The sequence below is a fragment of the Triticum dicoccoides genome, chromosome 4B (genome assembly GCF_002162155.2).
Source record: "Triticum dicoccoides isolate Atlit2015 ecotype Zavitan chromosome 4B, WEW_v2.0, whole genome shotgun sequence".
Lineage (NCBI taxonomy): Eukaryota > Viridiplantae > Streptophyta > Magnoliopsida > Poales > Poaceae > Triticum > Triticum dicoccoides.
In genome coordinates this window covers 591,379,089-591,390,558 of record NC_041387.1, presented here as the reverse complement: position 1 = coordinate 591,390,558, position 11,470 = coordinate 591,379,089, and the positions used below count along the sequence as shown (strand labels likewise).

General features: G+C 48.1%; 1 protein-coding gene across 1 annotated transcript; it reads right to left on the bottom strand.

The window, feature by feature from the left end:
- Nucleotides 1–419: 419 nt before the first annotated feature.
- On the bottom strand, nucleotides 420–5,278 carry LOC119291633 (serine/threonine-protein kinase RIPK-like). Its single transcript, XM_037570426.1, has 5 exons — nucleotides 4,800–5,278; nucleotides 3,692–3,827; nucleotides 2,236–2,372; nucleotides 1,533–1,656; nucleotides 420–1,414 (listed from the first exon to the last, which is right to left on the bottom strand). Exons 1-5 carry the CDS (start codon nucleotides 5,256–5,258, stop codon nucleotides 951–953), a joined length of 1,320 nt encoding a protein of 439 aa, XP_037426323.1. The 5' UTR covers nucleotides 5,259–5,278; the 3' UTR covers nucleotides 420–950.
- Nucleotides 5,279–11,470: the final 6,192 nt, after the last annotated feature.

Sequence of the window (11,470 nt, the reverse complement as noted above, 5' to 3'; positions counted from 1 at the left end):
TATCATTTGGGTTTATTTTTTATATGGTAACTAATCTGATGGGTTTATGTCGGTGGTGAAGCGAAAAGGCGGGTGGGAGGGGAGATGAAAAAAAACCAGACGAGAGAAACCGGACGAGGGGGGGGGGCGAACGTGGATGCCAGCCTACCAACTGCTTCACTAGGAGTAGAGATAGGGAAACAATATAAGGAATTTTCTCATTGTGATACGTGATCATATGAGGGCGTGGCTTCGACGGTTGTGTTTTTTTTCCTAGTGGAGCTAAGTATGGAAGGGGATCAGTGGGGGAAATAAATCGGAGAGGGGGGTGATTTGTTTGGAAGGTGATCTCATATATATGGTATTATATTTAAATTCTTAATTATCAAATATTTACATGATTGAATTGAATCAACACCTGCCAAAGCAATCACGAATAAATAGAAGGAGTATCAGACGCGACTTGGTTTTAAATGCGAAGAAGAAGAAAATGAACGTGGAAGGGGTGGTGGGAGGTGAGACGAAAATAAACCCGATAAAAATTAATCAGACGGAAAAAAACCATGGACTATTCTACTAACTGAGACATTAGGAGTAGAGATGAGTGCAAATTTGAGAACTAGACCGTGAGGTACATATATAGAAACACTACCTTGCCTAATTTATACTCGGTGCAAGTCCGTGTACTTTTTTCCCTGCTACTAGTACTTGTCCGTAAACTCAGAAAACACTAACAAACTGAAGTGCATGCCAATGCAAAGTAGGAGGAGTAGCACGAGAGAGATAGTCCATTTTTTCTTTCATGAAATTGCTCTATTTACGGACTCCAGTCCGTCAAGCCTCTCCTCTTCTCGTATCATAGGCAACCCTTGTTGTTCCACAAATATTCGAAGCTGAATGCGCCCGCGCTCCTCTCCACTGTTCGTTGGACCGGTCCAAGTTCAGAAACACGCTCCGTCAAGCTGAGACCATCATTCGCGCTCAACAACAACGGCCACCGACTCGGCCACGTCTCCGGACTCCCTCCGGCCCGCTCGCCTCCTGTGGCGCCCCTCCCTGCTGCCACCGCCGCTGCTGCCGTTGTCGGGCGGCGCAACGTAGACGAACGGCCCGGCGAGGCTATCCTCTTCGAGCGCGAGGAGCGGCTCGAGCGCGCTGACGACGGCGGACATGTGCGGGCGGGACTTGGGGTTGAGGCTGACGCACTTGTAGGCCAGTGCGGCGGCCCTCTGCGCGGCCCCGCCGGCGTACTGCCCGGCGAGGTTTGGGTCCATGACGCGGTCCAGGCGCCGGGAGTCGTTGAGGTAGGGGCGCGCCCAGTCCACCAGGTTCTGCTCCCGCGGCGGCCGGCTCTTGTCCACCGACTTGCGCCCCGTCAGCAGCTCCAGCAGCACCACGCCGAAGCCGTACACGTCGCTCTTGGCCGTCAGATGCCCTGGAGATTCAGATTCAAATTTGAATGAGAAAAAATGCATGCATGTAACCGAACTCCGGATTCAACACTGATAAACATTTCCCGTTATCTGTATCTGTGCGTTGGCAAACATTTTTACCTGTCATAATGTACTCCGGCGCGGCGTAGCCCTGCGTGCCCATGACCCGGGTGGAGACGTGCGTCTCGTCTTCTTCCGGTCCATCTTTGGCTAGCCCGAAATCCGACAGCTTCGCTTTGTAATCCTAACAATGGTTCGAAATTGAAAAGGGTCAATGTTGCTACTCAACTGCTCCTACACGATAAATTATATTGCTATATAACTGAACCCAGCTATAACCACATAATGCACCAGACTACTAGAGCTTAGAGGTATGTTTGCACCAGGAGTCAGTCACTTAGTGGGTAAGACCGAACGAAACTAATAAGACACACTAGCGGCGTGTCATTTGTGCCAAGAGTCAGTCGCTGGATCAGTGGGTAAGACTGAACCAAACTAATCCAACAACTATGCTAATCGACAATCTGATCAATCACATCACTCTCTATACGCATACAGTCAGCACTACGAGTCAGTCTCAGTACGGGACGGATCCGCAGCAATAGTTGAAACTGAAAACCCGACCCAGTCCAGTTCACAGTGTACAAGTCAACACTTGTTGTTCAGTGGTTGGCATTTGGCAGCCAGACAAGTTCAGCAGTTTAGTTTACTCGCCGGGAAAGACCAAACCCACCACCAAGTCGTATCTCTGGAAGTAGTAGTACAGAGAGGGGTAGGGTAGGTGTGAAGGATCAATCACGGACGGACGGACGGAGGTACATACCGAGTCTAGCAGGATGTTGGAGGTCTTGAAGTCCCGGTAGATGACCGGGTTCTCGGCCTCATGGAGGAACGCCAACCCTTTGGCGGCGCCCAGGGCGATCTTCAGCCGTGTTGACCATTGCAACGACGCCGCGTATTCTGCAACCAAAGTTGGAAGAACCATGTATAATTAACCAAGCAATGGGTGCACATGGTAACAAAAATATATGCAATTAAGCAAGAACAGGTATCACGTACGTGTTCACTCGATTCTGAGTGCTACCCTGTTGCTCTCACTAACAAAGCATCAAACATCTTTAATTTTTGTCCTTTCTCCTACGATGATCGCGATGAATCCCGCATTATGTGGTCGGCTCAGTTCGCAACTTTTGACTTGGGAGCGATCGAGGTGTATTAGCTGGAGTACGTACGTATTTATCCAAAGCCACGCGTTGGAGGCCCAAGTTTAGTGAAACAACTTTGCATAAAGATAAAGCGAAACAACTACTATGAGAGACAAAAAGGACAGGAATTGGTGCAGGTGTCCTATCCGTCTACCGCCTTTTTAATTTTTGGCGGGAACCTTGTGATTAAGCATCGACGAATTCGACAGGCGGCAGGGGACGCAGCACCAAAAGAGCAAAAAGGAATGCGGTGTGAAGATAAAATATCAAAGTGGTTAACCGAAAACGACCCCAAATCTCTCCGATATATACGATCTCCGTGTACATATGCCAAAGAGATCAGATGATGCAACGCCGGAAATGGACAGGTGGTTCAGAAAGGCGGTTTGAATCCGTCGGGGGAAAGGGGGAGGGGTGAATTAACTAAAATCAATTAGAAAACTGATGAAGGTTTGGTGTGGAGCAAGGAAAGCCACTGGATCCGTCGAGCGGGTTGGTAAAACCGCAGCCTCCGGTTCGAGTTGGATCGATGTGTGACTCTGGAATCTCTCTCCCTTTTGGGTTGATGAATGATGCGGCGAGGGAAAGGAGACCGTCGACAGCAATGTTTCAAGGAATATCCCTTTCTTGTGGGCTGCTAGATTAACACTGCGTGCCACACTAGCTACTTACACTATTCCCTCTTTTCTTTTCTTTTTCTGTGTTTAACTCTTTAACACACATATTCTAACCACACACACACGCGCGTACACAAGGAGATCATTAAGCACTTAACCAAAGTTGTGATAGGTATCAGGAACTTTTCAGAACGGGTAGTTTTTTTTAAACCGTAACCCAAATTGTGATAGTTTTATGCTATTTACGCCTCCTTTTCTTTTCTTTTTTGCGGTGTACTTACCCTGTTCAAGCAATCTCCATGCTTAACTCTTAACACATACAGTACATGATTAAGCACTCTAATGTACATGTTTTTTTTTTACCTTTGGACCATGCCAAGTAAAAACAATATTTCGAAGTTAACGTAGAAATGCAAGAAATAAGTAAATATTTTGAGGTTTTTCTGAATCTACTTACTTTTGAAGAGAAGTTTCTCCAGGCTGCCCCTGGTCATGAACTCGTACACGAGGAGCCTGTGCTCATCCTCGTAGCAATAACCAATCAGTTTGACCAGGTGAGGATGCCTCAACTGCCCCAGGAATATGACTTCAGTCTGAATCATGGAAAAGTTCACACAGTTAGTTTTGTGCCGGTCAGTCGGGTGTACTCCATGTGAAATAGAAATCGTCAAGAAATCACACATGTAAACGTGCTAATTCACCACTACCATCCTTCAAACTAATCAGGCAGAAGGGTAAATTAACAATGGCAGTTCAGACAAGCAAGCAAACACTGTTTTATTGAAATTGTCCATGGCGTGCGTGTTGTCAAGCATCCACATACAACTAAAACATTCTTAAAAGATGAGACGTTCATCATGTCGAGAGAATATGTCAACACCAAGGAAACTTCTACTTGTAAGAAAGGACTTCGTGTGTGGTTTGGAATATTCAGAAATCAAGTTGAAATATAAAAACCATATAGAGGTAGGTATGCTACCAGTCTACAACATTTATACTAATCAACTGCAATAATTAAGGAGACCATTTTTTCTTCTAAGTCGATCTCACGGTCTGCTGAATTAAGAAAAATACATCATCATTTCAAAAAACTTACGCAAACTTCTAAAAAAAAACTTACAAACCCATTTCAGAGGGAAAAAACTGCATGCAAAAATAGCTTTCAACTTAACTCGAATGCTTGTATATATCATTATAAAAAATGGTTGCTAACTGACGCAAACTTGTGATAATTATTCAGAGCAGCTCAACTAACTTTGAACAAGCAGGACTCATTGACAAATTAAAGTAGAGTAATCCTACGGTGTATTTCCGGTAAACCCATGGATGGATGTACGTATAACTACAAATTGAACACAACATTTCCATTAAATTTTTCTCCAACTGGCAGTATAATACTTAACTATACTCTAATTCAGCAAGTAGTTTAATTGCCGGGCCAAGACCTAGAAGTAGATTAATTGACTAAGTACGTGTATAGGACAAGTGGTAATAAATTAGGTCTGCACTTGTTAGTAATTTTTGGTAATGAAGCAGGAAGAGCTAGGCGGCGAGTGCATACGTACCAGCCACTCGTTGTGCCCCTGGTTCCCCTCGAGGTCGAGCAGCTTGACGGCGACGGGCTGCGCGCGGAGGCCGGGCTTGACCTTCTCGTCGACGTAGCCCTTGTAGACGGGGCCGAACCCGCCCTCGCCGATGAAGTTGGTCATGGAGAAGTCCCTGGTGACGGCGCGCAGCTCGGCGATGGTGAAGATGTGGAGGTCGGACCCCGCCAGCGACAGCGACAGGTCCTCCGGCGACACCATGCCGCCGCTCATGCTGAGGTCCGAGAAGGACATCCGGCCGTGCAGCGACCGGCTCGGCCTCGGCGCCTTGCCCGCCGCCGCCACCTTCTTCTTGCTCTTCTTCTTCTTCTTGGAGGCCTTGCCCTTTTTCTCGCCCTTGCCGGCGGCGGCTGCGGCGGCCGCGGCCTCGGCGTGCGAGCTGAAGCACCCGAACAGGGACCTCCACGCCAACCTCGCCATCCGTGCGTGCCTTCCGCGTGTGCGCGTCGCTCTGCTCTACCTGCTGCTTTGGCCGTATCGGGGTATATATACACCACACGGGTGGGGGTGGGGTGGGAACGGCTCGTATCTGGCGTTCTCACCAGAGCACGCCGTGCGTCTGATTAGAGACGGACGGTCCAGATGGGGCTGATGTGGTACGTAGGATGATCTTGTGGTACGTGTACTTTGTGCGTCCGTTTCAGATTGGACCGACGAGAGCGCCAAATGGTTCGAGAAAGATTCATCGACAGCTAGCAGAGGGCCAGTAATTTCTTTCTCTACAGTTTCCAGGAAGGCGGTAATTTTCTCTCTACCCTTTTTTTTGCGAGGCAAATTTCTCTCAACTTGTGCGTTTGTTCTTGATTAATTTGGTTAGAACGGTAAATTTGCTAAAAAAGATACTCCCTCTGCCTCAAAATAAGTGTTAGTACAAAGTTGTACTACAGTCGAGACATTTATTTTGGGACGGATGGAGTAATAAATAAATCTGTTTAAATTTGTGTTTCTTTGTAGTGAAGCCTACCCTTGATGTGCTTCTGAGGCCATGTACGATCATGCACGGCGATCGTGTTGGTACTTCGGCATACCTTTTCGTACTTACACTTTATGTACGTGCTCGTTCATGCAAAGCCTGTACTAAATGTTGACGTATAATGTGTTGCCTAGCCTCTTTCATCAGATCGGTCTTTTGGTTGCATTCGCTAGAGCATGCACTTCTACATGATATCGGAGCCAAGAGGTCTTGAGTTCAAGACCCGGCTGACGTAATTAAATTACAGCCCACTTTCGGTCCACGTTTAGGCCTGAGAGAGCCACACGTAAGGGGGAGTGTTGACGTATAATGTGTTGTCTAGCCTCTTCCATCAGACCGATCTTTCGGTTGCATTGGCTAGAACATGCACTTCTACATTGAAGACACACCTTTTGTACTTGCAGGTTCTCAGGCGATATCTGTACTTTATTCATGTATATATATGTACAACTTGTACTGACGACATAAGCGAAATGTGTATCTTTCAGGGCCCCTTGCACCGCATGAAACTTGCCAGTCACGTTGCTCATCTTGGGTTGCGTGAGACTGGGACCGATAGCTACGGCCCAGAGGCCAGGAAAACGGGAATTTAAATGCACATGTCGCGGCACAACAGCAGACGATGCTAGCTTCAGCTCGGCATTCTTTTCTTGAAACGGAAGTGGAGGTTAGCTGGACGCGCACGAACCATCCAAAACTTGTGTTAAGAAGAAGAAGAAGAAGAAGAAGAAGAAGAAGAAGAAGAAGAAGAAGAAGAAGAAGAAGAAGAAGAAGAAGAAGAAGAAGAAGAAACCATCGAAAACTTGTACCATCTGGCTCCGATGCTTCAGCATTAATTTAGCGTCGAAACAACGAGAGAACTCTGAACTCTCTGTTGCTCGTCAAGAGAAAAGCTCTGATGAAACTCTGTTATGCATGGTGGCCATGGATCAGTGGATCACCACGGTTCAACCGATCGTTCGGTGGTGGATCACCATGTCAATTTGTTTGGCTCTGGAGCACACGCATGCCGTAGTTCATAAGTAATTGAGCAGCCCCATGCAACCGCCTCCCTTAGAATAATGGGTAGGCCCGAGTAAGGTGCCCTTGCTCTGTTATATTGTTATCGCCTCAACCTCTATCAGTTGGAAGCTTCTTCTTTCGTCTCCGGAGTGGTACTTCAGTCGCTACCACCACAAATATCGCGTGCACACAATTCTATTTCAAGCTAATTCATGGCTCGACATTTGTGCATCGAGTACACGCATGCGGCACATCATATTATCAACCTTGTGTATCAGGTCCACACATGTGGTTGTCCTTGTAGTTGAAACACTGGTTCCAAACATATGAAATCGGTGGGGGCACTCCATTTTTGCAAAAGAAAAAGAAGAGCAAACACATGCGGCACGCCACATTATCCGATGGACCCATCCCGATCATAGCATGGATCCTCCCTCACCCTGCGGTAACCACAACTGCGACGTTAAGACGTTGATTTTGGCCTCATACGGCATGATCATTCCCTTGATGATGATAGGTAGCATGTAGAAGCTTTGCTTCCCATCCCTCTTCACAATCACAACGCCAAAACAAACTGATATATGCCATGTTGTGTTGTTTTCGCCTGAATATCTATCAGTTGGAAGCTATTTTCGTTGTTTCCTATATAAGTGTTACTTCACTCTCCACCACCAAAAAATGTCACGAGCACACGATTCCATTTTAAGCTAATATGTGGCTTGACATCGTATGTTTTTTGTAATCATGTGCAACAAGTACACACATGCGACACATTACATTAGCAACATTGTGCGTGAAGTATACACATCCGGTTGTCTTGTAGTTGAACAATGGTTTCATATATATGGAATCCGAGGGAGTGCTCTCTTTTTCAAAAAGAAAAAAGAACATGTTGCAGATCAAATAATCTGATGAACTCATCCCAGTCATGGCATGGATCCCCACGGTAACCACACAACTATGACGTTCGGTGGTGTTTTTGGCCTTATTATATGCATGGTGTCATCATCCCCTTGATGATGATAAGTTGCCTGCTAAAGCTTCTATTCCCATCTCTCTTCCCAGTCACAACAAAAATCACCAAGGGCTTGTCTGGTTTGGTCACTTAAGTCAAATTCTCGCTCAATCCCCTCCAATCCAATTGGGAAGGGGGTTAACTGAAGAAACCCTAATAGGTGCAAACAAGAGCTAGCTAGTGGGAATTTGATTCTTCCCTGGTAGAACATCACCTCCGAATGTCTCGATGAATTAATATGCCTCAAGATCTCTTCAGGATTGACCACATCCAAGCCTTGACCCCGAAAACCATATGTAGTGGGGTCAGTGGGACCGATTCGGTGCATTTTTTAGTGAGAAGTGAATGGAGGAGCCCAGTCGCGGGATTTCCACGACAAGCCCCCCTCACCACCACAATCACTACCAATGCATCCTTGGTTGCCAAAGTGGTTCTGGTTTGCTACTTGCCATCTATAGCCCTTTGGCTTGGAGAAATCACCTTAGTCGTTCTCCCCGTTTCTGTTCAACATGGTAGTCGATGCCCTAGCGGTCATCCTTGATAAGGCCAAAGCGTGTGGCCATATCCGCGGCGTAGTCCCCCACCTGGTGGGAGGGGGAGGGGTCTCCCTCCTCCAATATGCGGACGATACCATAGTAATGGTGGAGGGATCCGCGTCCGACGTTGCCAACCTGAAGTTCCTCCTCCTGTGTTTCCAACAGATGTCTGGGCTCACCATCAACTTTTATAAGAGCGAAGTGATGGTCCTTGGCTATCCTCCGGAGGAGGCTCTGTCCATTGCGGACCGGCTGAACTGCCGCCTGGGTTCCTTCCCCACGACTTACTTGGGGATACCCATTAGTGACTCCAGGCTCACTGTAGCTGACCTCCGCTCGACTATGACTAGGATGCAGCACCGGGTTGAACCCTGGAGGGGGAGGTGGCTATCGAAAGCATTCAGGGTAATCCTAATCAACTCTTCGCTTGCTAGCCTTCTCTGGTTTCTCATGAGCTTCTACGGCCTCCATGAGACCCTCCATCAGGAGGTTGCCAAATACTAGTCGAGGTTTTTTTGGGCTGGTGAGGGCGACAAGCAGAAGTATCATATGGTGAGCTGGCCAGACATTTGCAAGCCCAAAGACCAGGGTGGCCTTGGGATCTTGTCATCTCGATGCATGAACATTGCTCTCCTGACCCGCTGGCTTTGGCGTATCACCAATGGGGAGGGAGGCCTCTGGCTTACCATCATCTGTAATAAGTACCTTAGGGGCCAACCTCTTGCCTTTTGCCAGCGTTCGGGTGGATCCCAGTTCTGGCAGTCCGTGATCTAGCTTCTGCCCATCCTCCGCATCAGCACGTCCATCTCGGTTGGCTCCGGGTCCTTGACCCTGTTCTGGTTCGACCGTTGGTTAGGGGACTCCCCCCTGGCTGCACGATTCCCAGAACTATTTGCCATTGCGGCCGACCCTCGGGTCTTTGTCGAGACGGCCCTTATTGACTTAGGGTGTCTCGCTTTCCGGCGCCCCTTCGGTCCCCACGAGGTGGCTGCTTGGGACTCCCTCATCCAGGACATCGCCCTTATGCCGATGAACGTCGAGGAGGCCCAGGATTCCCTTTCCTGGCGCCTTGAGCCGTTTGGCCGCTTCTCCACGAAGTCCTTGTACGCCGCCATTGCTCCTTCGGCGGCCCCGGAACCCTTTAGCCTGATCTGGGACATCCGCCTACCTCTGAAGATCAGGATTTTCCTGTGGCAATGGATCCGTAGACGCCTTCCCTCTGGGGTTGAAGTCCTCAAGCGTAACGGCCCGGGCGATGGGATGTGCCCCATCTGTGGCACGATCGAAGATGCTAACCACATCTTCTTCGCGTTCTCTACTGCCCAGTTCCCATGGGCTTGCTTCCGCGAAACGGTCGGTGGACAGTGGTGCAATACCAACTTCCCTGACTTACTTGCGGAGCTCAACACTTCCCCTCCTCGCTACCGCCATATTAGATGGCTGTGCATTGGGGTTCTCGCCTGGATGCTTTGGAACATCCGCAATAAGCTTGTTATTCAGAAAGTGCCTCTCCGACGTGCGACTGACGCAATCTTCAAAACGTGTGGCTACTTGCATCTTTGGCGGCCGCTTAGCCGCCCCCAGGACCGGGACGTCATCACCACCCTCCTCGCCGACCTCCGCTCGATGGCTCTCCGCGTGGCGCCCCTGCTGCCGCCCCCTCCCCCAGAACCGGACTAGGCTGTCTGGTTGCTTTGTGGAGTGTGTGTTTTGTGTTTAGGGCTTGTTTTGTTATGCCCTCAGCATTAACCCTTATGACTTCTCTATGTTCTTGTGGACCTCTGCGTGTGTTTGTGTGTTTGTTGAACCTTGTTGGATGCTTGGCTTGGGTGGTTTGCTTTATAATATAAAGTGGGACGAAAGCCTTTTTCAGTGAAATCACCTTAGTCAACACTTTGTGATCTCTTTTTCGTTTTGTAAATATCCACGGGTCTTTTTTTATTCTGATTTGTACGAATGTCAGAGCACCCATGTTTCTTCAGAAGAAGAAAATGAGCCACATGATCTAACTATCTACTTGAAGAATTACCATGCACCAAATTTCATAACCTTCCTCTCCAGGCAGCCATGTCATGGAGCACAAGATGTGTAAGGGCAAAGAATAAAGAACACAAAGATGAGCATGCCTAGCTAGGAAAGAAACTGGTCCTCGCATAATGCGGATGGTTTTTTAAAGGGCCATTGGTTAGATGCTTCTATTTCATATTGCAAAAAAAAAAAACGATGACATGACATAGTATTCCACTTTATAGGGAGATCGAACTAAAGAAACAAATAAGGCTGCTAGAATGGACCTTGGTGCAGGTGTGATGGCGTCAGTTGCGTATTGACATGGAGTTAGCTTCTAGAACCTTTGTCCAAGCTAGGTGCCCTGGAGCTAGAAATTTTTGTATGTAACGCACTGTCAACGTAGCGAACGTCCACACGATGGGACACATGTGTTTTTTCTCTATATTTTTTGCTTGGCTAAGACTTTGCATAGAGAGAGACTATGAAGCTCTTTTTTTGCGGGAGGCTATGAAGCTCTCTGTAAAAGCGAAAGACCAAGTTTCAAGCCTTCATCGTGAACTCTGAACTAGTACAGTGCATGATATGCGTGTAAATGGAACTTACGTAACCAGTAACCACACATTGGCTTCATGAGTCTCTTCGATCAGTCAATCCAAGGATCAAATCCTCAAGAAAAAAATAGTGCTTGTTGCTTCTAATGGAAAAATTGAAGGATTGACACATAGAGTTTACAAACTCAACACAGAAAATATGTGGCAGTAAGAGCATCTACAGCCGGGCACAGTATCCCTAAAACACCAGGGCTGACCTGCACCCGTCATATCTAGCCCAAACATGGGGCGGATATGGGGAGGCTCGGGCGCGACCGGGCGCATCCGCCACGTTGGATTACCGGTCGGGTCCCACATGAAAACATTCTGAAACCCGACGGTCCGAAGCTCGTGTCCTCCGTCGCCGTGTGGCGCCGCTCTAGCGGGCCGCGTAGTGCCCTAGCTCGGCTATTTAGTTGATCGCCGGCATCGAAACCCTACCCATTCACATTTTCCACCTTCCCTTCCGCCGCCGCCGTCACTTTCCACTCGCCGTCACCACCAGT

Coding starts and splice junctions, on each gene's coding strand:
- LOC119291633 (XM_037570426.1), bottom strand. CDS start 5,258: ATGGCGAGGTTGGCGTGGAGGTCCCTGTTCGGGTGCTTCAGCTCGCAC. Junction 2,373..3,691: donor GGAGAAACTTCTCTTCAAAA/GTAAGTAGATTC, acceptor CTTTGGTTGCAG/AATACGCGGCGTCGTTGCAA. Junction 1,415..1,532: donor GCCGGAGTACATTATGACAG/GTAAAAATGTTT, acceptor CTGAATCTCCAG/GGCATCTGACGGCCAAGAGC.